Source organism: Melanerpes formicivorus, unplaced genomic scaffold (genome assembly GCF_026170545.1).
Source record: "Melanerpes formicivorus ecotype bairdi unplaced genomic scaffold, bMelFor1.0.p_v2 SCAF_8, whole genome shotgun sequence".
Lineage (NCBI taxonomy): Eukaryota > Metazoa > Chordata > Aves > Piciformes > Picidae > Melanerpes > Melanerpes formicivorus.
Window position 1 is genome coordinate 21,750,795 of NW_027142360.1, and position 27,670 is coordinate 21,778,464.

Below are 27,670 nucleotides of genomic sequence, written 5' to 3' on the forward strand. Positions count from 1 at the left end.
TGCAGAACACAGCAGAACTAAACCAAGCAAGCAGTCAGTCTGCAAAGTGTTTATTATGGAACACTACCTGTCTTCTGCTATTGCACTGTAAACCAGAATGCTCTGATTAATCTCTCACCCTTCACAGAAAACACCATTAAAAGTACTTCACAATTGACTTGAGACACAGGTAAGATTTTAAGGTAGGGGAGGTGACTCAGAAGCAGGGGTATGGCAGTGAGGGAAGGGGATTGTTATCGTCAGCTCAGGAAACAGCCATAAAAGAGCAACTCTAACTGCATGATTGTAAGAAAGAGAGAAGCAACAGTAATACAACTCAGCAGTAAAATTAAAGTAAGACCTTCTTGGGCTGCAGTTCATGGAAAAGGTACCAACAATGGTATTCATTTGAAACCAAACAGTGATTTCATCTGGACCTCCCTGTTGCCATTGCATGGCAATGCTCTTGGTGGAAATCAGAAATCCCAATCTCACCCTGTGCCCTGGGTGCTAACTCCAAACCCTGAGCCCAGGTACACAGTGAACCCAATCAGGAAAACACCCTACCTCAGATGCTAACATGACAAAATACAGTTTCTAACAAATTGAATTGCTCACCAAGTTCACACATGGCTGTATGAATGCTGGGGCTATATGAAGCAGGAGCAGGAAGGAAGAGCAGCAGGTAATTTGGGCTGTGAGAGCAAAACTGCAGCTTTCCACAGCACTACTGACTGAGGGCAACTACAGCCCCCCTGGATCCAGAGCAAGGAGAGGTGAGAGACCAGAGTAAGCATCTCAAACTTAGGAAACCGTGGCCACTTGTGCATATAGTGCCACCTTCTACCACCCATACCTGGTTTGCAAAACAGAGGAAAATCCTGGTCTGAAATTACTGTAATGGACTCTTGGTAAGATTAATTTACTAATCCCTGTATTTACATTTCCAGAAAACAGGGGAATGAAGATTAGAATAATGTTGGACTCATCAGCATTAATTCTTCCTTGCATACAAAGTTCAAGATACTTTGATAAACTCATTTATTTATATGGAATCTTACTATTAACTAGCCCTGAAACTTACAGGGGAAAAAAACCAAACAGATCCCTATGGACATGATCACAGCAACATGAAAGGTGATTTCTGCCACTGGTTTAGCTGAGAAAGTAATCAGACAGGTGTAACAGCTAACAAGCTTTGCCTTTGACCGTGAGCAGAAGGAACTGCTGTAGAAATACAAGGTGAAGTCACTAGCCCAAAGAGAATGGTAGCAGGAGGGGGAGGAAACAAAGTCATTACAGATTTTGTGAATATACACAAGAGTGCCTTGATTTCTCACAGAAATGGGGAAGGCACTGGAGTAATGAGCCACACAAGGCAGGTGGAAACTGGAAACTCTCCCCAACTCACCTGTGCTTGCTTTTATTTCCATTCCCAGGAGTACACTTCCCCCCTCACCCCCGCTCCGACTGCTCTGTGCTGAGGCTGCCTTTCACCATCTTGTTCTGCAAGGAGGGAAGAGAGCAAGGAAGGAGGGGCTGACGAACCAACAAGCCAAAGGGAGAAGGAAAAAGGAAAAAGGGAGAAAAGGAAGACAGGGGAAGGGAAAGTAAACATACAGAAAGCAAGAGAGAGAAAGAGAAGTCAGTATTGGAACCAGACACAGGTTTTTCAGACAGAGTTTTCCCTGCGACAAAAGCAGGCAATTCCACAAAAGTAGAGAGTTTGAGATATGAAAGCCTGGTTAATTTAAGAAACACAGAATTTAACACAAAGAACAAGCTGAGAAACATCACTGTAAATCACCCCACAGATGGCTTAAGACAATCCAAGACTGCAGAGCCACCAGAAAGTGAGGTATCCCATCCCCTTCACGTCCTGCTCAGTGCCTCGGCACTCGCTGCAGTGCGAGCGCGCAGCCGGCTGGGCTGGCCAGAGGACACAAACCCTTCCAGAGATGATTGGTTTGCAGACTGCATTTGCCCTGCAATAAAAGCTGCTGTTTTGCAAAAGTAGCACATTCAGGACATGGATGGTTGAAGCATCAATGCTGACAGGAGGAAATGGGAAAGCTCACTGGGGAGCACAGGGAAAGGCAGGACTGGTCCCTCTGGACTTAGCTTGCTTATGCTTGAAGTGTCAAGCACAGTTAATGAGGCAAGAAGCACCTTTGCTCTCCAGAAGCCACTTATGATGATGAGGTGTATTTACCTACGTGAGGCACGGGCTGCAAAGAGATGAGAATCACTCTGCTGGGGGACTTAGGGTTAGTGGATTTATAAAGTTAGTTCTTCCACTCATTAACTACAGAAGAATGAGGTATTAGACAGCTACTAATTAGCTACTAATGTGAAACTGGTGTTACCTAAAAGCATAGTTTTAAATCTGAAGTCTGAAATCTTTCTTCCTCTCAACTGCTCATGTTCATACCATGCAGTTTGTTATCCAGTCATTCCAGAGAAATGGTTTTCAACCTTCCCATTCCTGCCTCACAACTGGGTGGAACTCCCTTTTCCAGACACTACAATGGAAGGAGCAGGGATGATCCTATAGTCTACTCTGCAGAAGGATTTGGAACAAACCAGCAACAATCAATGAACCATGGGGCAAGGGCAGAGTTATAACCAAGCAAAGAAAACTCTGCTTGACTTTCAACACATGACTCATCTCTCCAATAAGCAAAAGCCAAAAAAAATCAGTGGTTGAAGAAAGGCTGCTGGGGTTGTATTTCCATTTTTGACACAACACAGAAGGAGATCTGCAGTGGGACACTTTTTACTGAAATTCACATCTGTATTGCCTCATGAAATATCTTTAACAACTTAACTGGCAGTTTTCCCCCCCTCCTACATTCCAAGATTACTTTAGACATCAGTATCTTCTCTGGGAGGCTGGATTCTCCAAAAGGGTTGTTTCCTTCTGCTGCCTGAGTCACCATCACTGCAAACCGGCCATGAAAAGCTTTAACACCGTTTCCCAGCAATACTTGAGGCGACAAGCAGCACAAATAAAACAGTCTCCAAAGATGTAACTTTCCAATTGGTCAAGTATCCAAAGCTGGACAGAGGGTGGCACTTAGGCAGCTGCATTCCTCAGTAAAAGGGAGCCCACCCTTCCCAGTTCTGTTTGGCAAGATCTGCAGGTCTGTAGCATGAATACATCAATTTAAGCTTGCTGAACACTTCTAGTATTATTGTGAAGAATAATTGTGCAGAATAATTGATTTTCTTTTATAGGATGAAAAGTAGGCCAGCTCTAAATAACAGCCTGAATGTCCCCAGCATCTTCCAGCACGTTTTAAATACATATGTATAAACCCATCACATTGTGGTAGAACATCCAGAAAGGAACATGAGACTAATTCTTGAATGTTTACAAAAGACAGATTAAAGATAATCTGTGAAGACAAAAGACCACCAGATGTCAGTCTAAATCTAGGCAGAGAAGAGATCTGCAGACAAGGACTAAATGGAGACTAATCCCTGCTAGAAAGCAACCCAATTCCTCCCTATTACCATTTACTTCCCAGCATAAACCATCCCCCTCTTGCACAATCCCTGTAGTATCCAACTGGCCCCACGAAAAGCTGTTTTTCTGGATACTTCTGAGCATTCAAAACTGGTGGACTGGTATCCACAGCCTCCTGGAGATGTATCCTTCCTTACGGGCTGGGAGATGGGCCCCCAGCTCTCTAGCATATTGCTTATCTGTACAAGAATAGGTACTGCCTGCCTTGTCTCTGCTTTCCATGCAGACAGTACAACAGCAGTCCGGCTTTTTGCATTATTGTGTTTGCAGGCTCCAGGGACATTCACATTAAGGATGTCCAAAACCCCAGGCAGAAGCAGCATGCTGAATTCATCACCTAAACCTGAAAATGATGAGGTTTTTTGAAGGGTCAAAGATCCTACAGAATAACTGAACAGATCTACTGAGAGGTAGGACTCATCTAGTTACTACCACTGAATGAGAGCAAGTATTTCAGGCTCATCACTACATTGGTTCATGATGTGGTCTAAATGCTTCCAAAAACTGGCTGAAACTTTTCCATGAGCCGTTTTTCTTCCTCCTTGCATCCCTCAGTAAATCCAAGGAGAAACCCCACTGCCCATTTCAGTGTAGCACTCAAACAGAAACAGTGAACAAAGTACTGATTCTATCACAGAAGAGAGGAAATGAAGCTGGGCTTTCAAAAGAGTCATCAAGAATCTAAAGAGCAACTGAGCAGATAGGGCAAAGCCTTAATTTATCTTCTTAAACTCTCTGTATTCTTCTCAAGTTTTCCCCCAGAATATACCACAAGCACACATCACAGAAGAATTTATCTGAAATCACCTCTGACTACAGATGTTATCCAGGTGTAAAATTACTAATCCAAATGCAGACAGCGAAGAGGGCAGCAAGAAACAGATCTCATACAGGAGAGGATTCTTACCTTGTGCTTGGGGCACCTCACTGAGAAATTCTCTTCGTTTAGTAAACAATCTAGAGGAGGAAAAGACAGCAAGTTAGTACTTTTTAAAAGAAACCCCAACTTGGGTAAGGTATCACATGTGTTTATCTCACCTTACAGCTACATATTTTTCATTCAAAGACCTCTTAAGTGTCACAACTGACAGTGTTGCCTGTATCACCAAGCCAAGGTCAAACATCCCCAGTCTCCCTGACCCTCTGTGTAGAATAAGTACCACAGCAGCAAACCTACAAATCCTAGTACCCCAATCCCTGTCAGCTATTCCAGCCTTCCCTGCTACACAAGGGGGATGGACACACTCATCCAATCTGAACAGATGATCCCTCCTTTATTCTTCACAGGAAGATTGCTGCCTTTCATCCTTACCCCAAGAGCCTGCCAACATCAGGGGGAAGAGGAGGGGAGAGGAGGGGAGTGTGTCTCTATGTGGGTGTGTATGTAACAGTTCATTTGCAATCTCTAACCCTGATGATCAGTTTATACTCTTGACAGTATGTCTGGTAGTCAGGCCACTCCTGTTGTTCTTAAACATGCTTCCATGACTCAGGTATGTGAAGCTTCTATGATCTAAGAAATATTTTCATTAATGACTTTAACCTATTACAGAAAGTGGGGCACCTACATAGAACTGCTTATTTAGGAGCCAATTAAGCAATACTGTAGTTGGAGAGCGTTTCTTTAGCAGCACTGCTAGCATAAGCGCTGCTTCCCCTCTCACCCTCCCTCTCAGACTATGCCCTCAAGGGATGCAGACTCAGCAGCTCCTGGAACTTCAGTGCTATGCCCACACCAGTAGCACCACCAGCCAGGTCTCTGCCTTCCTTTTGTGCCCTTCAGATAGTTCATATTTCACCCTCAGAGCCAAGTGAAAAAACAGCACTGTCCTGAGAGGATTCAGCTGCCTCCCTCGGCTACTGTGAACTGCAGGGCTCCCTCTCAGCCTTGCCAAACTTCTGACATTGTGCTTTCTGATTTACTCATGCACCAAAGACAAGCTGATCATCACATCAGTAGGCCAGGGTATCACCACCACCATCAGTGCACTCAAGCAACACTGTGAGAATTCAGCAAGGTCCTTATGACCCCGTCTGCTCCAACCTATCCAAACCGCCAGCAAGTGAAGCAGCACAATGGTAAATAAAATGTGCTAATTTAAAACGCTCTTAAGTACGTAGCATAACCAGCGCTACCTGCTGTTTCAATCTGCTGGAAGAGTTTAGCAGACAGCAGGAGACTGCAACTAAGGCTTGAGGGAAAAGCTTTCTAGACACCCAAGCTTTGGCAAGAGCATCCCTCTGCTATGAAACGCTTATGTTTCAACATGAATGCCTCTGGCCTGAATCAAAGGGAAGCAGCATGCGATAGGCTGTTACTTGAGAGATTTCAGCGAAGGGGAGTAAAACCCTTAATCCTGCCACAGATACCAATTCCAAATGCAGTATTAGCAAGTAACAGAAAAGAACTAAAACACTGCCTCATCATAAAGGCAGGAGTTGTACATTTAGACTACAGCATGAATTATCACTGCATAATACAGCAATCATCAAAAATATACCAAGCAATCACCAAAACCACACACAGTATGTTAGAACAGAATGGAGTTTTCTTCCCTCTTGGAAACTCAACACTGGTAATGAATGCACTTCTCTAGCTAGTACATCAGGGAGGACAAGGATCAGGATGGATTGTCAGAAACCTCCTATCTTGTGCCTGATCTGCATGTGGAGCTCCATTTCCAACCAAGGTTGGCATTTTTGTTGCTAATACTAATAGCAGATCCAATTAATAGCTTTTCCCTTTTTTTTTTTGTGGGTTTCTATTAAAGGACAACTAGGAAAAAATTCATCAGCTCACTGCAGAGAATCAGCTGAATACCAATAAGGCAAAAATTGTTCATCATTACAAAGCTGGCCTGGATTTCAGTTAGCAGTTCCAAGCACTCTGTATCACAGATTACAATTCATCATGAAGACACCAGACACATAGCTATGATCAGCTCATTGTGGCAGAAAGGGAAAAAGAACTGAGACTTGTCCTTGTTTGCACATATTTTTCTCCATAAAGTAGTCAGGGAAAACCTAAAACATTTTTAATAGAAGCAATTATTCTTCTGTAAGCTTCACACTTCGTCTTGCCCTCTGTGTTCTGCCCGCTACTCATCTTTAACGATGCTTGTGAAGACACAGGATTTCTGCTCTCTGAAAATCCGTTTTATTTTGCTGCGAGGCTTTTCCCACTTTGCAGTCAAAAAGCTTTTGTATGTGAAACTGCCTACGATACATGTTGTGGGGACAAGCCTGCTCCAACAATCAGGATCTGACTCCAGGTGGGGAGGAACAAGCAGAGGGAGAGGATACAAAATTTCAGAAAACAAAGCTCCTGTTTCCATAGCGACGTCCCTAGGACTAAGTTATCTCCAGACATCAGAGGCTCTTCATAAATTTGGACAGATGAAAGCCAAGCACAGACAATGCTAACCACAATCATTTCTATATAAAAATTACTTAAGTGGCGCTGCTGATCTTGACTTTTATGCAAATGGCTAAGCAGAGTCCAGCTTTTTTGCACCCTGTACTGCCAAAGATTCCTTTCTACGAAAGGAGATGAAAAGGAAGACTGAATTAGGCTACAGAAAAACATCCGTGTGTACGAACTGGCAGCTTATGACGCCACGTGCCTCGCGTAGCAGCCCGTTAGCAACAGCGGTGCAAAACCTGGCTCCTCACCAGGGTGGAATTGGAAATGGACCATGGGAGCAGAAGCCAGAGCCCAGGAAGCACCGCAGGGCCAGCCTTCAGCACTGCAACTAACCAAAGCCATTTGGAGACCTTTCCCCAAAGCGCAGTGCCTTTCAAACAAGGCACAGCGGATGGCAGGGTGCTAACAGCCAACCCACACCAAGGCCAAGGTAAAACCACACCTCAGCTCACTGTGCAACTGCCTAGGAGGCATGACATGCACGCTTCCTCTCAGCTAAGGCACAGACTCTTCCAGGGATGCCACAGTAACTCAGACACGTTTATACCTTGACATACCTTTAAAAATGCTCCAGCAAGTGTTGTCAGCTGGTTGTGTTTTAGTTTTTTTAAGGCACAAACCGAGCTGTACATATTCCGAAAGCCTGAGAGCCCTTGGAAACGTCAACCTGAACTTCTGAGGATTTAGGACAGATCTGTCCCAGATCCTCAATAAAGCAAGGTGGCACCATCCTTCAAAGCAGGATGGCTGATTTCAAATGGAACTACCACAGAGCTTGAGGAACTTGAGAAATAGCTGTATCTGATTCACTACAGGAAAGAGCACAGCACTGCACAACCAATAAAAAGGGTTTATAGGCAGACAGCAGGCTGAGGAAAGAGAGAAGAATGCTGATTTGTTTCTCAAGGAAGACTTCATTTTCTGCTTGGGTATAAATGAAAATGAAGTCCTATTCCATACAGCTTGCTTATTTCTTTTATACAGATTTATTGGAAGAGTGGCTATAGATTAAGACAGCTTGATTACGCCCACAGATAAAACCAACTGCAAACAAAGTCTTTTACTGTCACACCATCAGGCTGAAATTTTGAATGCTGAGAATCTGCTTCAAGCTGGGCTCTTTTATTTGTTTTGGTTGAAAACTTCAGCTAAAGCAGCCTAACAATTTCCTTAAAACTCTTAAGACAGGCAGACAAAAGTTCTTCTGCCCATATTAAACATCCCAGAAGTTTTCCTCTGAAAAGCCCTCTCAGATTTTGATTTTCGGTAGGACCTAAATTGTACCTAAGGCACCTCCTTGCCAGCTTACCACAAAATCAGCCAAACAGAACTCTTGGAAGGGAGGAATAATGTGCATTTAATCTGCACATCCTCAGGAGAGGCATCTTACATTTTAGCATTTGGTTCTTTTGAAAATTCCAGCAAATAATCTTTGGACTGAAGGTTAGCAGGGCTTCCCTGTACGTTAACATCCGACCGCAGATTTAAGTGCCATTTCTGAGGCTCAGGGCAGCATGAAGGGAGAAAGTGACCATCTCAAAACTGCAAAAGGGGAAGCACTGGTCCAGAAGTGAAAATATTATCATGAAAGGTGATCTGGAACTGAAGAAAGAGGGGAGGCTGCAAGATGAGGAGTTCAGAGCTAGCAGAAATGAGGAGCAGGGAATTAAGGATGAATGCCAGCAGGAGGCTAAGACTGAACCAAGACTGATTCAGTCAGATGTGTGGAAACTAAGAACTAGTGGGAGAAGGCACAGAAAGGTGAAACAGAAGATCAAAGGTGATATACAAGAATAAATGGGGACTAGCAGGGTTTAGGTGTGACAAGGAGCTAAGTTAGGAGAATCAAACAGGAGTAAGAAGCCCAGAGAGAAGAAATAGAGCTGAGAGCAAGAAAGGAAAAGAGGAGATAATGTAAGAGTAGAGAGGAGGTGGCCAGAATGATAGCTAGAAAACGGGACAAAGGACAAATTAGAAAGGGGCATGGAGAATTGGGTCTTAACAAAGAGAACAGAGTAAGAAATTTGAGAAGAGGAACCTGAGATCAATTAGATAAAGAGTGCATAGCTGGTATGAAGAGGCAGAGTGGAGAACAGGTCAGACACACACTGGAAAACTGAAGAAAGGAAAATGCAGAAAGAAACAAAGAGAAGCCTTTGTTCTCACGGAATCATACACTTCCTGGAGTGAAACCAGAGGGTCACCAGTTTTGCCAACTTCTTCTACTATTATTTAAATGTTTGAGAAACTTGCAGTCCAAGTACCCCATCTCCATGCAGCTCCTGCAATTTATTACTGCTGTATTAATCAAAAGGAGGGAAATTAGCATGGAATGGCACACTCTGACAGATGGCCACATGACAACATGCTGCCTCGTAACAAAGTTAAAAGAAAATTAGGGAAGCAAAGTCTCAGAAGTTAAGCACAAAAAGCTAACCTAAAAAACCCTCAAAGGTTGCAAAATCAAGACAAATGCAAGGAAAAGCCAGATTTAGGATAGCCCACTTCTATATATTATATGGTAAACATATTCTATTGCATTTAGTAGGGACTAATTAGCATGATCATATTCCAGTTTTTGTACAAGACACTTCTGTGCATGAGACAGAACTGCTCTTGGGAATCAGCCATAATTGCTCAGTGTATTTGCCACCTGAAGCATCCTACTGCATTTGCTGGAGTAGAGTTAAGGAGGAAGGTGTATCTGAAGAGAAAGGACAGTATACCTTCATTCTGATAGCTGTAATTAGAACATACAATATGTAGCACTTTCTGTCTAGCAACAGAAGAATTCAGATTAAGCACCAAAATAATGGGAATATTCACTATAATTGATTTGGGGTTTGTGGCTCTGATTTTTTTTTGGTGGTGGTGTTTTTTTTCATAGTATTTAAGCAGGGCAGGTCACAAACCAGAAACAAGTTACTAAACAGAATATGAATGTAGATCTGATGGTTCTGTCTCTCAAATGTACTGCAGAAAAAGCTTGTTAATGTTCATGGAGCTCTTAGAGATGAACATCACAGAACATTTCAGAGTTCTGCTTTCTGGAACAGGCTGCCCAGAGAGGTTGTGCAGTCTCCTTCTTCAAAAGCTGCCTGGATGCATCCCTGTGTGGCCTGCCCTAAGTGGTCCTGCTTTGCAGGATGTTGGATTGTATAACCTCTGAAGGTCTCTTCCAACCCCTAGCATTCTCTGATTTAGAACTGAGATGGAACCATATGCTGTAAGTAAAATACAGAATCAGTGAAGATAATGTATGCTCATGAATGGCTGCCTCTCCATTCTACAGGCTGAGAGAGGGTCTTCAGCCTTTAATTAGGCAATTATTATCTAACAAGATGCATTTATAAGCAACCAAAATTAAATGTACATGGACACCCTTATTCCTGGTGGGTTTTTGAGTGTGTGATTTTTGCAACCTGAGTAATATTTCTTTAACATCTTTCTTCATGTAAATTCAAGGATTCTCCATCTATGCTGTGGCACCAGTGGTATTCCACTACAGCATTAATTCCATGTAAAACATTTCTATTAGAATAAAACACAGTGCTCCAATTTCACAGCAAGAGGTGCACTGCAGTCATTCAGAAATGAGAGTATCTACATCAAACACTGTAATATTTGAAACCCAGCATAAAATATATGGTGAAACCAGTGGGCTGCTGTGGAAGTGGGATAACAAACAGGAAGTCTGCAATTATTTGCCAGTCAAGAGTTATAATCTTGTATCCTTACCTGCTTGTTACCAGGCTAGGCTTTGTGTGACAGAAGGGAGTTGCAGAGGACTGAATAGCAGGGCATTATTTGTTCTGAGCTGTGGTATTTTTTTAACCAAGACTAAAATTTATGTCTATGAAAAACTTTCAGTACTGTACATGAAATGGCCACTTACAGCCCAAGCTCATAGCTGTAGACCATGCCATTAGGTTGCCCAAAGATGAAAATATCATTCAGTCAAGAGAGTGGCTGAAATGTTTGGAAAGGGTAAAGAAAGAAGGTTGTGCTACAAGAGGTACTGACAATTCCACAAACACTTTGCACTTGAAATGGTTATTATGACTATCCGTAGCAACACAACTCTGCAAGAGGAGGAACCTTTATGGTTACTTGTAATTCTTTTTTAACAGAGCATTTCTATTTTTTGCAAGAAAAAGAGGTGGTCAGTCATCATATTTCAGCTGAATTTCAGTCAGTGCAGCTGCACTCCCCCAGATCAGGCTTTTTCTGCATTTTCAGGTAGATTTTTTCCACTACAAGTTCCAGCTTGTCCCAGGGTACGCTGTTTATCTGATGCCAATTCTCACCCTTGATATAAATGTGTCTTCACAACAGGTGAAAATTAGAGAGAGAATAAATTTGTGAAGTACCTTGGAATTGTTTAGTGTCACATGTATAAACAACAAAATAGAGCTAGGATGTCACTCGTTATTACCTGCATCGATGGCACATGGGTAATGGTATCGGAAGGAGCAGCCTTTGTTGTAGCAGCCTAAGGTGGCTCCTGGCTCCTGGCAATGGGAACATTTCTGAAAGGGAAACCAAGAAATGCCAATGAAGACTGCAATTGTCTTTTGAAATATCTGTATTTCCCTGCAAATGTTATCAACCACATTCCAGCACAAGTTTCTCAAGCATCACAATGTTAGACTGTATCTTTCCACACCATACAAATGAAGGCCTTTGGAATAAGCAACAATATAAGCTCTTTCAAATAACAAACTCTTCAGCTGTGCTAACCAGGCAAGAGACACCAAATGTTCAACCACCCATTCAAAAAGAACTTGAAACACTTCTCAGATCCATTTCACTAGTCCTTGTTTCAGCACCTGACAATGACATCAGTGTTAAAAACTGGAGGAAAAGAGCTTGTTTGAATCTATAGCTGCTTTAAAATGAGAATTAGCACGACAAGGAATGATTTAGAAGACACCATTAGCCTAGAAGTAATGTCGTTACATCATCTTCATTATCACTAGCAGCCCAAGATCAAGGCCAACTTGAACATTTTTTTTTTTCACAGGTGATCAAAAAAGGTTTATCTGGAGCAGAAAAAGATACCATGAAGGAAAACTACCTCACCATCATGGAAATGGCACACCTCCAAAAGAAGTGCCTGTAGAGTTACAAGGACACTCATATAGTTATTTTCAAAGTAGTTAAGACTTACCTGATGCCCATGTTCAATTTTCATTACTTGAACCCTATTATCTCAAATGGTCAATGATTTATTCAACCATATTATCAGACAGATGTGAATGCAGCAGAATGAAAGCCACTCACCAATCTACTTCATCCTGAATGACTTAAGGAATGACCTAAAGAAACGGAGCTATAGTGCATCTCATTCAGAGAGCAATTTTCTTTCTTGAATTTATACTGCAACTAATCTAAGATTCTGCTGAAAGTTGGTTTCTGACAGGTTGACATCTTTCCATTCTAAGAAGAAAACAAGCCACATTGGGTAAAGAATCCACCAAAGGCTAAGAGACTGCTACTGTTTGAAAATTAAAACACAGAATACTTGCAGGGAAAAAACCATCCTACAATGTTCTGAGTCATACTTCAGAAACAGAGGAATTTGGGGGTTGTTGATAAAGACAACCAACACCACAATAAGGCCTCTTGTAACTAGTACAAGTCACCTGCAGTTCAGACTGAGAAGTTGCCTTCGGTCACTGACTACACACGGAGAGATGATGACATGATCTAAAACCCCTCTTTTCCTATTGGAAAAGCTAGTGTCAAACTACATGTGCTCTATTAACACTATCAGCAAGCTGCACCTGTGCAGCACACACAGCAGATGTGCCCCATGCAGCAGTGCACCTGGCACTGCACGAAAGCTTGAGCACATGGTTTTTTAGTGTACGGCAAGGCTCGTGTGCCAAGGTGGCCACATCAGCTAGACCACACTTCTACACATCCTTGACTAACATAGATGGCTCAGTGGAGGTCTGCAGAACAGATGCAGCCAGGGATACAGCCAGAGTGAAGTTCCTCACTCTGCACAGTAAACAGGGTTTGATTACAGTGTTTCTGAAAGCACTAAGAATGTCTGACAGCTATTGCTCTTCCTACTATTCCATGCTATGCTGAGATGCCTATAGTTTGTATTTAAATGATTGAATTAGGATGAAAGCAAAGCTAGCTCCAGCCACAAACCAGGTGGCCCTCCTCAAATCAAAGCAGATAGTACAACTAACAGAAAAGCTTGTGAGATGTCAGTTCTCATGACATCTACAAATGCAGTCTTGAATACTGCTTTCTCTTCAGTTATGCCAAAGCATCCTGGGCCTGATCTTGAGTGCTTGCTGTTAAATTCTGTCTTCTAAGCAGTGAATGTGTACCATGACAAACCAATGCACAATTTACAATGTAAGGGAAGTGTCTTCCAGGCCTGGTAAGAGACATTCAAGCAGCTTATTTTTGCCTGTCAGAACATGAATGCTAGTTTGCAAAGAAAAGAAAAGAATCTAACCCAATATTTAAATGCACACCAGAATGCATGGACCTCTAGCCAAACTGCTATGTAATTCACTCTCTAATGGGAGTAAAACAATGTTTCATGGACAGAAAATGCCTTTTACTGGCTATGAAGTCAACCCTAGAAGAACACTATGTACTGGCAACAGACACAGGTTCACTTATGCCAGACTACAGCTTGAGGAGCTCAGAACCAGAGCTCTTTACCTGCATGCTTTATTCTTCCTTTTATGTGTGGCTGACTGAGATTAATTATTCTAACAGGACAGAACCCAAATTGACTATTCTTTTTGAACAGAGATATGAATTTCTAGTTTTGTTTCTCAGAGGCATTCCACCCTCCCCACTTTATCTCCTCTTTGAAGTACCATCACACTGTTGAAACAGAAGAGGTCATTCTTCCCTGGAACACTGTGTCCTGTACAGAGCAGTCAATAAGAGCCTAAGAGCTACAGTGGCAGAGATTAAACCACAGCTGTGTGAAATATTTCTTAACACTAAAAAGGCACAGCTTAAAAGAGTGTGCTGTCTGACAAATGAAAACAAAAGGACCCCCAGCAAAATTTTTGATACTTTTCCAAATGTTAATTTAGTCTTTGAGCTTATTCTTTGCTGCATCAAATGTGGTTCATCTTGCTATTCCGAAACTTGCAGCTGGAATGCGACAGGCATTTTGACAAACTCTGAGTGTGCCTGCAGTGCTCAGCTGAGAATGGGCATGGAATGCTTTCAAATCGGTTGTAGTTAGGGCGGATTAGGTGGGGAAAAGTAGGCATTTAAGATGCCAGAACATGAGCATCAAGCCTTCATTTCCCCTTTTTTCGGTCTGCCAGACCAACAAGATTATTACCAAGGTTACCTGCAGCTACGCCCACAACAGTAATTCCCCGGTGGACTACTATACCATTGACTGCTCAAGGCAGAGATCATCTGCTGCTGCTGGCTCCCCTGCTGCTGAACAAGTCTCCATTCTGGCAGATGCTTCTGCTTTTCACAAGCCACTGACAGTCTAATGGCCCCATTTCTTCTACCTCCTGGGACCCCCGACCATCTGCTTCTTTCAGGGGAAGCTGGGGGAACCACATACACAATAACTACTCTTTTCTTTCGAGTTCTTCCTTCTAGACACACCACAGAGCGACTGAACAAAGCAGACATCCTACAAAGGCTCATGGCTCTAAAACAACTTGGGAGTCCATTGCTTAATCTTTGAAAAAGGCTATCATATGGTTTCCAAATATATCTCTTTATAGAAATACAGAATAAAACAATTAAAAAATGTCTGCATGGTCTCAGGTCTTCATTTGCAAGGTATCACTGCTGTGCCTAAAAAGAACAGGCAGGTAGTTCCTGTTGGTATTTTGTCTGGCTGTGGGTAGAACCCTTATTTTGGGTATCTCTGTTTCAAAATGAAAATAGAAGATGTACACTGCAATGAGAAAATATTCTAAAACCAAAAATCAAATGGCAGAGCTTCATACAGGAAATACGTGGATTTGGCTTAATGACCACTAACCACTCTCTTTGGTCCATGAGCAAATTTCCACCCAAAGTGCACCATCCTGCAGCCATTCGCCAGCAGATGGTAGCAGCCTGCTTGTCACTTGTAAAGGAATTATAGCATTCTTAGCCAGGGAAACAGCACTCAAGCTCTCAAGGGAAGAGAAATTCCTTTTGCTCAAGTAAGCAGCCTGCTTAACCTCCCCTGCTTGAAAGAGCTGAAGGCTGGTACTTGGAGTGTGCTCCCAATGGGAGGTGCCAATGGATAGTAATCATTGCCAGGCATCTAATCAATTCCTGGCTTAAATTAAAGAGAGAGGGGAAAAAAAAAAAAAAAAAAAAAAAAGGGAAAAAGGCAAAGAAAAAGAAAAGAAAAAAAGACCACACAGCAAAGATTGATTCAGAAGTCCTATCTCCACAATTCATCTCTGGCCACAAAGCACATATATCTCACTTAGAATAGGCTGAAGAGACTGAAAAGTGCCATTTAGAAGAGGCACTCCATCCCTTGAACTAAATTATCAATAGTATTAAAGCCAGACACATTGTCTCTACCTCTCTATGCTATTAGCAGCCCATTTCTTCCTTGCTGCAGCTCATCATTCTCTGCCTACCAAAATGAAGTAACACCCAACCTGGAAGTGTGAATAGCTGGGGGACAGCTGCCACAGCAGCAGCAGAGCTGGTCTGATTCATTCAAAATACTAAGCCATCCACTAGCTCTGCTTATTTTGCTTTAAATTTTGGATTGTTGCTCCCTTCTCCCCCTCCCACATTATTTTGCTATTACAAGAGTAAACTCTTATGCCCTAAACATAACAAATAGGGGTATGTATTTGGGGTACCTTCACAGTATAACTAAGGTTGGAAGAGACCTTGAGGATCATCGAGTCCAACCTATCAACACAGACCTCATGACTAGACCATGGCACCAAGTGCCACGTCCAATCCCCTCTTGAAACGGTGACTCCACCACCTCCCTGGGCAGCACATTCCAATGATGAACGACTCGCTTGGTGAAGAACTTTCTCCTCACCTCGAGTCTAAACCTCCCCTGGTGCAGCTTGAGACTGTCCCCCCTTGTTCTGGTGCTGCTAGCCTGGGAGAAGAGACCAACCCCTTCCTGGCTACAACCACCTTTCAGGTAGTTGTAGAGGGCAATGAGGTCACCCCTGAGCCTCCTCTTCTCCAGGCTTTTTTTGCCTCCCTCAGATTTGCATCCAACTCCACATTGGTGTTACTCCATAAACATCTGGAGCTCCCTACCTTAATCCCCTCAACCAAGCACAAGCTCCAGGCTTGTGAAGAAGAGAGCCCCAAGCTGCTTAGATAAAACATACACCTTAACCTCTCTCTCTGGCTTTGCACCGGGAGAGAGAATGTCTTTGTTTAGGAATACCAGAATCTCACAGTGGAGAGGGTAGGACAGGAGCTGCCCAACTAACTTCCTTCTGGGAAGCAACAGGAACAGTTGCTTAGAAACTGAAATGAATTGCTTCTGCCTAACGCTAACATAAGGAGTTTTAAGATAATTCCTCCACTACATTTCTTGTGGAACAATTACCACAGCAGTTTAAAAGCAAGGCCACTCACAAGTGATGCAAGCATACCATATTTTCTATTATAGATAATCTTGTCTATGATATATAGTCTTTTCTTGCTAATCAGTTGTTTCCCTCAGTTTGCTCACCTGAACCCCACACTGAGGCCTCCTTTAAACTTCCTCTCTCCCAAAGCACCCACTCTTCCTTTGCTGTTTTCTTCCCTCCCCCAGAAAGCTAAGGAAATTTCCCTGGTTTTCCCATTCTTGCACACCAGGGTCAAGAATGCATAAACAGAATAAAACTGAAACTAACAGCTGAAAGTTACTAAAAAAGGAAAAACAAGCCAAAAAAAAAATAGAAAGAGATGTGGCAATTATTATAGAGGTACAAGTCTTCGTTTCACATGGTACAGGCATTTTTCATACCCTCTCCTTCACCTGTTTAAATTAGAAGCTTTATGGAAAATAATTGCTTCTGTATAATTGCACAGCACAAATGCTGATGCAAGATAATGAGGATTTCAGAGTCAGCTGCAATATTAGGAAGGAGGGCCTTCTGACTATTTCTGATTAAACAGTTGGCAGGCTAGGCAGAGCCTCATATTTAATATCCAGGCAAAAGGGCAACAGAAGCAGCAGGCAGCCGTGATCTCTTTCCTGGAAAGCGAGATGCAGAGAGGCAACTCAAGCCAAGGAGCCACAAGAAAAACTAAGAAGGGAAAAAAAAATACATTGCACTGTTTGCTCCAGGAGAAAGGAATAAGTGGCTTTGAAGGACTGCAGCAAAAAGGGATTGCGACGAAAAAAGAGCAGAGTGGGCAGCCATTTTTAGCAGACAGGAGGGGAAGCCAGCACTTCCACTGATGCACAGATACTGCACACAATGTAAGTTGCCCAAAAAAAACCAACCCAGGCGCAGAATATCAGAGACATCAAGCCCAGAATTAAAGAGAGAGAAATCCTGTAAACTTGCATTATTCAAAAGTATCCTTTGCCAATGCTGATACACTCCTGCAGCAAGCAAATCAAATAATAAAGGAGAATGGCCACGGAAATAAAACCGTGCAGCTTATCTTCCAAGTCGAGAAACTACAGACAAATTAGGATTCCAAGATTTCAGCAGACAAATCAATGATCTGGAAGATGCCATGCTAATAAAACTGCATGAGGAAATACAGTAAGAAGGCAGAACTGCAGCACTGCACGGGCTGCTGAAGCACAAAGGGAAGCTGCAGCTCAAAATGGATGGCACGGCAGAAAAAAAACACAGCCACAAGAAGTAAAAATTAATAAAAAGAGAAAGAAAAAGAAAAAAAAATGTCTTTAAAAATGGAAAAATCCTCTTCAATGCATACAAAACTGATTAAAGTACAACAGCAGCACTTGAAATAAAGAACGATGCATTCCGCTTCCATCAATTTGAAGGAAAGAGACAAAATAACAAGTATAGAAATAAATGGTTCGTTTTGACAAGGAATGGCTTGCTAGCAAAGATTTCTATGGTCCTGTGCAGACACTTAAGGTATTCAACTGTACTTATAGAGACTCTTGAAAAGGAGGGTGAACAATAAATTGTGAAAACTTGAAGTCTGTAAAATTATCCAAGGAAGTCAGATCGCAGATTGATTGTGGAGAGCTGCAAAAAGCATCTCACAATCCTGGCTATGAAAGTGCAGATGAGAATTAATGCTGTTAACTGCAAGGTGATACACACAGGGCAATACCTCCACCTATGCAGGTATGTTATGACAGACTCCAAAGCAGCATTTACTACTCATGGAAAGGTATTGGTAGCAATCCTGGAGAGAAATATGCAGTCCCTGTAACTGCAAGAAAAGGACAGTCAAAACATAGCTAAGTTATTTAGAAAAGAAACTGATAATAGACATAATGAAGATTTAGGTTTTATCTGCTGCTCTAGGAGAATCCTGACAGCTTAATACTGTGTGTCACACTCTTAATGGAAGAATACAACAGATCAGGGAAAAACTCAGACAGACAGACTACAAACAGGAATGTAAAGAGCCTCTGTATGAGAAAAGACTAAGCATTTTGGAAAGGAAGCAACTGAAGAGGAACTGAGAGCTACAAAATGTAGGAAGGAAGACCAAATAAAAGGTTTCAATCCAAAATACATCTGCCTTTTACCACACAACAAATAAGTAAACTATAAAAGTCACTGTCAAAAGCATAGAATCAATAAGGTTCAGTGGCCAAAAGGTGAGTTCAAAAGCAGATTAGACAAATTGATCAAGGACAGGTATGCCACTGCCTGTTAAACAGTGGTGAGAGAGAGACTCTTCTAAAGCTATGACTGGTGAAAGGAGGGAGGAAATATGAAAGTAGCCCTCTGTATATACCTGGTTTACTACCTACCTCTGAAGATAGCTGTTCCTGGCTGGAGACAGGACACCACAACAAAACACACCTGCCTGCAACGTCAGACCTTTTGTAGATCAAGAGATTTGACTGTGCAATTCCACCAAGAACACCAAAATCCCCCTCATGATTATTAAAAAGAACACAGGCACCCAGAAGTTACACTGTGAGGTTACACGTTGTCAAGACTCTTCAGCCTTACCTCCACAGCAAGAAGGCTGAGCTAAACTGTAACTCTATATAAAAAGGCTGAAATTTGATCTAAGCAATAAATTCATGTTCACTACTCTATGCAAGCCCAAGCGCTTCATTCACTCAGTGGAGTGATCAAAGGCTTACCTGTGCATGAACACAGCCTAGGAGACAAGACTGGTGAAAAGCTGAGAAAGTCATGGAGGAGGGTGAACCCTCCCCACCTCTCAATGGGATGATAAAAACCCCACATGAAATAAGAACCTAGTGTAACTGAAGCAGAATAGAAATGAGCCACTTCAAGAGTAAACTGGCTGTTAGTTTTGCTAAATGTTTTCGTTAACCAAAAAAACCCCACTGTAAATGGGAGTAAAAAAGCATGCTGAACTTCCAATTAAGTGCACATCTTTGCAGCCATTTAATATTTTAAAGGGATATCAAAATAATAGAGTACCAAGTGGAAGAAGACAAGAAATGTGTGAATCTTTTTTTTGCTATTGACAAAGAACCATGCTGAACGAGAGAAACGCTGCAGACAACTGCTTAGAAGCACAGCAATTTGAATTTGCTAAAGTATGCAAGTCTAGCAGGAAAAAAAAATGATACAGTTTATGTTATCTTGGCTATTCATTTGGGAAATTAAATAGGCAACAATAAGTACAATTTAGTTAAGAAAAGGTCTGAAAGATAGAAGAGCAGACTTAAAAGAGGCAAAAGAAATTCAAATTTCAAGCAGTGATTATGTGATAAGGACAGAGTTGTGGGAACAGCAGAGTCAGCAAGAGAGAGCATTTATTCCTTTTGGATTTTCTGCCAGGAGTAGATTTATTTCCCTACCATCCTGGGTACTGCTTTACAGGAAACAGACAAATATAAGGTGAATTTCTCTTTAGCACAAGTGCAGTATAAAACACCACCTTGCAGTAACCTTAAAACAAAGCAGTACCACCAGCAGAAGAGAAAAGGCTTAGGAAAAATTAATAGAATAGAATAAACCAGGTTGGAAGAGACCTTCAAGATCATCAAGTCCAACCTATCATCCAACACCACCCAACCAACTAACCCATGCAACCAAGCACCCTGTCAACTCTCCTCCTGAACACCTCCAGTGATGGCAACTCCACCACCTCCCCGGGCAGTCCATTCCAATGGGCAATCACTCTCTGTGTAAAACTTCCTCCTGACCTCCAGCCTAAACCTGCCCTGGCGCAGCCTGAGACTGTGTCCTCTTGTTCTGGTGCTGGCTGCCTGGGAGAAGAGACCAACCTCTGCCTGTCTACAACCCGCCTTCAGGTAGTTGTAGACAGCAATAAGGTCACCCCTGAGTCTCCTCTTCTCCAGGCTAAGCAAGCCCAGCTCCCTCAGCCTCTCCTCATAGGGCTTGTGTTCCAAGCCCCTCACCAACTTTGTTACCCTTCTCTGGACACGCTCCAGCAAGTCAACCTCCTTCCTAAACTGAGGGGCCCAGAACTGGACACAGAACTCGAGGTGTGGCCTAACCAGTGCAGTGTACAGGGGTAGAATGACCTCCCTGCTCCTGCTGGCCACACTGGTTACCAAAAATGGCTACCAAAAGCTCTCCTGCTAAGTAATACAGAATCACAGAGTGTTAGGGGTTGGAAGGGACCTCCAGAGATCATCCAGTCCAACTCCCCTGCCAAAGCAGGATCACACAGGGCAGGCCACACAGGAACAGATGCAGGTGGGTTTTGAAAGTCCCCAGAGAAAGAGTCTGCACAACCTCTCCAGGCAGCCTGTTCCAGGGCTCCCTCACCATAAAGAACTTTCTTCTCACACTGAGGTGGAACCCCCTGTGTTCTAGCTCGCACCTGTTGCTCCTTGTCCTTATCACTGGGCACACTGAAAAGAGACTGGCACCTTCATCTTGACACACACTCCTCAGATATTTATAGACAGCTTGATATACACATTTGAGTATCAGTAACCAGAGTGACATAAAAAAAGGGAAAAAACTGACATAAACCAAGAAAATGCAATAAACTCAAAGGAATTTGGTATTTTAAGAGGCAAGCTGTAGGACAACCATTTTTTCCTCTAGTCAAAGGAAAAAAAAATGAGATGGTGCTTAGTATTCACTGAAAGGCTCAAAAGAAATAAGGTCTAGCTCATAACGGACACAACCACAGTGTTATTAGAAACAAAACCACTGTAAAGGTTTAAAATTAAGGAAATTCATTCAAACAAGGCAAAGAGAAGAGGTTCTGACAAGGTACTGGAAACCTCTGCAACCTGGCAGGAAAAAGGTGCAGCACAAATCCACTCCTGCCAGTAATTCCAAGACTTGTAACACTGGACACAAACAAGCCATTTGTCATCACTTGTAACAATCTGTGCAAGTCCTCATCATAAACACAGCTCCACTGTGCAAGACACTTCAGTAGTACAGACAAAAAAGTGTTGGTGGACACAAAGGGATGGAATAGGAGCAATGAGCCTGAGCCAGCAGTGTTGGGCACAGTCCATCACAGCAGAAGGCTACGCATATCCCAGTTGTTCCACAGAAATCCCAGACAAGAAGGGCTTTGAAGAAATGCATGGAGAAAAGCAAAGGTAAACATGCTGGGTGTTCAAAGTGAGGCACTTCATTTAGTAAATGATAAAACTAGCCAGGATACACTGATGGGAAGGGCATTATACACATTCTTGAAACTGAAAGAAGAAAAAGAAGTAGGATGGAGACAGACAAAAGTGAGTAACTTGTGTGAGGTGTAAGAAAAGAGGAAGCAGGCAGATTAATGTGAAAGTAGGAGGCATGTGAAAATCATAGTTAATAACAAAGTTTTGTTAACAGTATTCCAAATGGACTTCTGCTCATTAATAAGAATACCAGTTCTTAGATTAATGCCTGAAGAGCTGCTCCTATTCACAATTCCACAGTAAGTAGGGATAGCTAAAGAAGAGACAATCTTAGTCTCACTGGAAAAATAATAACTTGCCTCTCTACAAAAAAACTTGCACATAAAACCACTACTAGATACTGTTAAAGAGAATGACAAGAAGATAGCTCCTTCAGAAGGCCACTGAAGTTGTAGTTGGCACCAGAACTATAATAGGAGTAGCAAAGCTAGGGGGAATGGAATGAAGCTGGAGATGGGGAGATTCAGGCTGGATGTGAGGAAGAGGTTCTTCACCATGAGAGTGGTGAAGCTCTGGAATGGGTTGTCCAGGGAGGTGGTTGAGGCCCTGTCCCTGGAAGTGTTTAAGACCAGGCTGGATGAGGCTCTGGCCAGCCTGATCTAGTGTGGGGTGTCTCTGCCCATGGCAGGGGGGTTGGAACTAGATGATCCTTGTGGTCCCTTCCAACCCTGACTGAGACTATGATACTATGACTGTTCCTAAGGTCACTGGTGACTGCTGCTACCACCCAGGAAAAGTAGACAAAGATGAGCAACAAGAGCAATGGTGCAATCTTACAGAAGGAGAAATACCTGCAGGTCAATACATCTCTCTTTAGTGGTAAGCTGTCAAGTAGCACTTCTGTGTTTCAAAACAAAACCCCCACAAACAAAATGTTGAAAGGAAGAAACAAGCGCATAATTATAAATAATAACAACAAATAAATCAGAGTTGAAGAAAACTAAAGAGATTAGTAACACACATTGATGACCTTTAGATACAGAGGAGATGCTCTGTGTAAAATAATGTCTGCTGGCCAAAAATCTGAATGGGTTTAAAGAGGAGTATGTTGTTTCCTTACTCAGTAATCATTAGGGGAAGAAAAAAAACACAAACCACAATGATATATGTGCTGCTCAATCTGTCCAGTAAAATAATAGATACTTTTCATGAATTCTACAGTGAATTTATTCAGAAATACCTAAGGTCAATAGGCTTGCCAGAGACACATGGCACAGGAAAACTTCCTGTGAGGTAGCAGGAGTTTAGAAGTGGCAGCAAACACAAATAGAAGTCCAAGGCCGGATGACAGTCCGGCTGGAAATTGCAAAGCAGCCTAGGTAGCGTCAGTAGTTTCCTGAAAGGACAGACTTAGTGCTGTTCTCCTGAGGAAAGAACTTCCTCTGTCTAAGGATTAAGGAACTCAGTGGTTCTCCCCAGATCCAAAGAGAAAAAAAAACAAATGAAGATCTTTGGGCTCCAAACACTGCCAAATCATGCTAAAGGCAATGCTGTCATCTATTTGCAAGCCACATCTTCAGTTTTTTCCAATTCCAGATCAGTCTAAACTAAGATAGAAAAGGACTGGTATGAGCTATAGACTACTAGAAATAAAAGTCACTGTGCAAGATGGAAGACAAATGCCAATCTGTTTTCAGAGGCAGAAACTGAAGCATACAGGCATTTTGTTTTGTTTCTCACATAGGCATACTCTCTTCTCACTTTTTTCTCCTCCATGTTCTAAAGGTTCTAGCCCAAAAGCAAAAGTGTAAGTGAGCAGTAGAGTCATCTTTGTTAACACAGCTTTGGAGACTCAAAAATTCTTCTTTTGGCATTACCCTTGAAGCTATTTCTCCAGAAAACAGAACTTTGAGGTAAATATTCCCACCTTTCTGTTCCCCAGGAATTGCCTCTGCAGATTCCTGCTTAGAAGAACAGTACAGTGTGGCATCACTAAAGAATTCTCATCCTCCCCAAAGACAATGTGTGGTGCTTCAAAGGAGTAATTAAGTCAAGGAGTTAAGACTGCATTAAAACCTTGTAAAATAGTTTTATGCACCTGTCATGTGGGTATTGGAATTTTTCTAATCTAATCTAAGCAGCTTCCTAACCCACACAACCCTTGGGTTTCTGGAAAGCACTGGTTATACATTGTGTCAACCTTTAAACTTGAGTGACTATATTTAACTTGAAGAGCCATTTCCCTAGGAAAGACTCAATAAAATGGTGGATTTACATATGACACCAGTACACTCAAGTTAGGATTTGCCACATTTTAACTGACTAGCTCACATCAGGGGAAGATGCAACAAAACATTTGTATTATCTTCTGTGCTCCTGCCTCTGAATGATACAGGAATAACTTTAAACTCAGTTTCCTCCCACTGCTTTTATGCAACTGAAGCATGCAACCTTGTATCAGCTCCCTGATCTTCCAGTTCAATTAAGAACAATTTCAACACATTGTGCCCTACCAATTTGTCTTGGTGGTCACAAATAAGTGATTTTAAAGCCTACTTTACAGAATAATGAATTGAACTGTCAAAGGCCACACAGGCAATTTTTGACAGTGCAGGCACAGAGAAGTTCACAGCTCTCAAAATTCAGCTCAAGATACGAAGTTACCTTTCTCTCGCACATTCCCACTCCTCCACACCCTGCACTTTTCCCCCCCACCCCTTCTCCTCTGAAGCTTCACACTGAACAGCAGTGTCCTTCAGAGAAAATTCTCCATGTCAGAGACTCATGCCAGGACACCCTCTTCCTTTTTCCCTTCCCTTGGCAATAAGCTTTCTATGTAGCTGTACAGCCTCCTTTGATCATCAGTAACTGTTTGAAATTTAGCAAGCACTGAGTTCTCAGTAAGAATGAGTCAGAGATGCAAGAAATGCTGCAATTTGGCGACGGCAATCCCATGCAGAGCTACAGGTTGGGGTCGGAGTGGCTGGAGAGCTCCCAGAGAGGGACATGGGGTTGCTGATTGACAGCCACCTGAATATGAGCCAGCAGTGTGCCCAGACAGCCAAGAGGGCCAATGGCATCCTGGCCTGCATTAGGAATAGTATGGCCAGCAGGAGCAGGGAAGTCATTGTGCCCCTGTACTCTGCTTTGGTTAGGCTGCACCTTGAGTCCTGTGTCCAGTTCTGGGCCCCTCAGTTTAAGAAGGACATCGAAACACTTGAACGTGTCCAGAGAAGGGCAACAAGGCTGGGGAGAGGCCTTGAGCACAGCCCTGTGAGGAGAGGCTGAGGGAGCTGGGATTGTTTAGCCTGGAGAAGAGGAGGCTCAGGGGAGACCTCATTGCCCTCTACAACTACCTGAAAGGTGGTTGTAGCCAGGAAGGGATTGGTCTCTTCTCCCAGGCTAGCAGCACCAGAACAAGGGGACACAGTCTCAAGCTGCACCAGGGGAGGTTTAGACTCGAGGTGAGGAGAAAGTTCTTCACCGAGTGAGTCGTTCGTCATTGGAATGTGCTGCCCAGGGAGGTGGTGGAGTCACCATCCCTGGAGGTGTTCAAGAGGAGATTGGATGTGGCACTTGGTGCCATGGTCTAGTCATGGGTCTGTGTTTATAGGTTGGACTCGATGATCCTCGAGGTCTCTTCCAACCTTAGTTATACTGTGATACTGTAATTAGCAGCAGCACAGCTCAAAGTACAAAAAAACCCTCCACATTTGTGAAGAGGTAACCTACGAGGGGAAAAACCAAAACAAACATACAGCTGAGTTAGAACTAAGGGACTGAGGCATAAATGAAAACATTATAGTAGCTAGAAACAAAAAAAAATACAGGGAAAACATTAACTAGCCAGTAAAGACTGCACAACCAGCTTTTTAAAGCAGCCTTTAAGATTTTCTGGAACAGGAAAGCTTAGGACACAGACAACAATTAGCTGGCTGAAGCAAGACCTAAGTGTATTTATACTACAACGGGTCGTGCAACCAGACTTCAGGAAGACATATGCCATCTATTTTTAGCACTGGTATCCCAGGTATGACAAACAGCACAGCTGCAGCACACAGAGCCCTGGGTGGGCTTTGCCACTCACCACAGTCTTCGTCTTGAGTAAGGTTGGTATTTCATGCTAAATTCCACACTGTTATGTCTACTCCTGCCAGCAGTTCAGCAAGTCTGCAGACAGCTTAAGTAGATCTACATGATTAAAGTCACACCCTGAACACTGCTAGAATTTATCAAAAGGAACTGCAGCTATTTTAGTCCTTGTAGCTGAAGAAAAATGCCTGCTTTGGGTTACTCCATCTGGCAAATTAAGCCAGAGGATGGAAGCACCCAGTCCCCAGACCATGGGATAAGGAAACCCCTGTATTTTCACATATTTGGACACCTAGGTAGCTGTGCTTAACTTCAGTGGTAAATGCTGCAAAGCCATATGCACATGAGAATCATCTTAGACTAAATTTAAACTGTAAATTCAATGGACAGTACATTTCACTGCTTGTGTAACTAGTGGTATCATTCTGGAAAAGTTTACTATCTGAAGTCATGATCCCGATCCATCCACTCACCTCCAGACCATTTTAAGACATGAGTTTGTACTTGCACAACCTGCTGTCCCCTTCCATCCCTGGCTGGGGCATTTCCAAGAATCAAGAAAGGCAGTCCAGGCAAAAACTTAGCTTGATAAAAATGGAGAGGACAGGATGAGGAGTGAAGGAGATAATGTGCTGACCAGATCAGCCACCTGACTTGGTTAAGTCACAGAGCAGTAGTGCTGGCAGAAGGGGAGGTGAAAGGGAGAAGAACGGCCTAGACAAAATTACCACCGTATTTCATCTTCACAACAGACTCCTCAGTGGAGCAGAAGTAGTTTACAAGGGATACTCTTCAGTCTTTCGTACCTTTAACAGCAAAGAAGCCTTGACCTTTTGCTATATTCCTACTCCCCTCTACCTTCATCTTTTTCTCCACTTACTACCTCATCTATTTCTCTTCCCCTAGCCCTTGCCCTGCACTCGTCTTTCCCCTAATTTACCCCACTGTGGCAGAAAGCAATCAAGGCCTGCTATCACAGGAGAAATGAGAATTTCATCAAATTCAGGGGGGGAATTCTGAAAAATACAAAGAATTAGTTGTGGCAAGCCGTGAGATAGGACTATGAAAAGCAGCATTAGGGTGAGAGCAACGTGGAACTTCAAAGGGTCCTTTGAGGGAAATGATTATTTTTGATAGCTCCCTACATGAGGGGCTAATCCACCACCAGCCTCGTGCCCTAGGTTCAGGCTGTGCTGGTTTGGCCATTTGCTCCATTCCCCCCTCCTAACCCTCCTCCTGGCTCAACACTGCAGCAGGAACAAGCTGCTGAGGGCAGCTTACATCAGAATTCCCATCCCCATATTCCCCAAACAATTTTGTGCCCACATCTCCAGCTATATACCTGCTCAACATGGCTCAAGCCACTTATGCTCACCCCTAGCTTTAGCAATACAAGACTGCTGTTAAATGCTAATTGCTTACTAATGAAAACTAATCATCATGCAATTAAACTTTAATCAGGAAGCAGCTGGCTGAGATCCAATCCGTAACAATGAAGGTTCATTAATAACTTTTTTCCAAAGTGCTCTAGCCCTGAAGATTATCCTGTACTTCACACAGAGTCCAGCTAAGTGCATCAAATTGTTGGAAAAATATTTCCTCTGCCAAAAAAAGAAAGAAAAATGACTCAGAGCACATCAGTCTAAGAGAAGCACAGTTCAGAGTAGCTGAAAAGGATGGGTTTAAGATTCAGGGCACCCAAATTCCCTCCCCAGCTTCCCCCATAACCGCAGGCGAAGTCTGCAGCACAGACAGAACCTCTGTTCTCCAGCTCTTGTCTCTTCAGAGTAACATTCTTCAAGCCAATAAACTGAGATTTAATTGTGCTGTAGTTTCTAAAATTCTTACAAGAATACTCACCATACTTCAGTTTTCTGTTGACTCATCTTTCTAAATCTTGGGAATTAATCTAAGCTCTCCCAGAACAGAGGGACCTCAACAGGCTGGA

General features: G+C 42.8%; 1 protein-coding gene across 6 annotated transcripts in view; it reads right to left on the minus strand.

Annotated features, from left to right (window-relative positions):
- TCF20 (transcription factor 20) overlaps positions 1–27,670 on the minus strand; it is a 139,583-nt gene that overhangs the window by 4,674 nt on the left and 107,239 nt on the right. For 4 of the 6 annotated variants that reach the window (XM_068142591.1, XM_068142590.1, XM_068142593.1 and 1 more), the window contains 3 exons: positions 11,368–11,461; positions 4,416–4,465; positions 1,391–1,518 (listed from right to left, as the gene is read on the minus strand). In XM_068142591.1, the coding sequence (XP_067998692.1) occupies positions 1,435–1,518; positions 4,416–4,465; positions 11,368–11,461 (228 nt within the window). In that variant the 3' untranslated portion in view covers positions 1,391–1,434. The remainder of the gene's footprint in view (positions 1–1,390; positions 1,519–4,415; positions 4,466–11,367; positions 11,462–27,670) is intronic. The other 2 variants (XM_068142594.1, XM_068142595.1) reach the window with 2 other exon arrangements.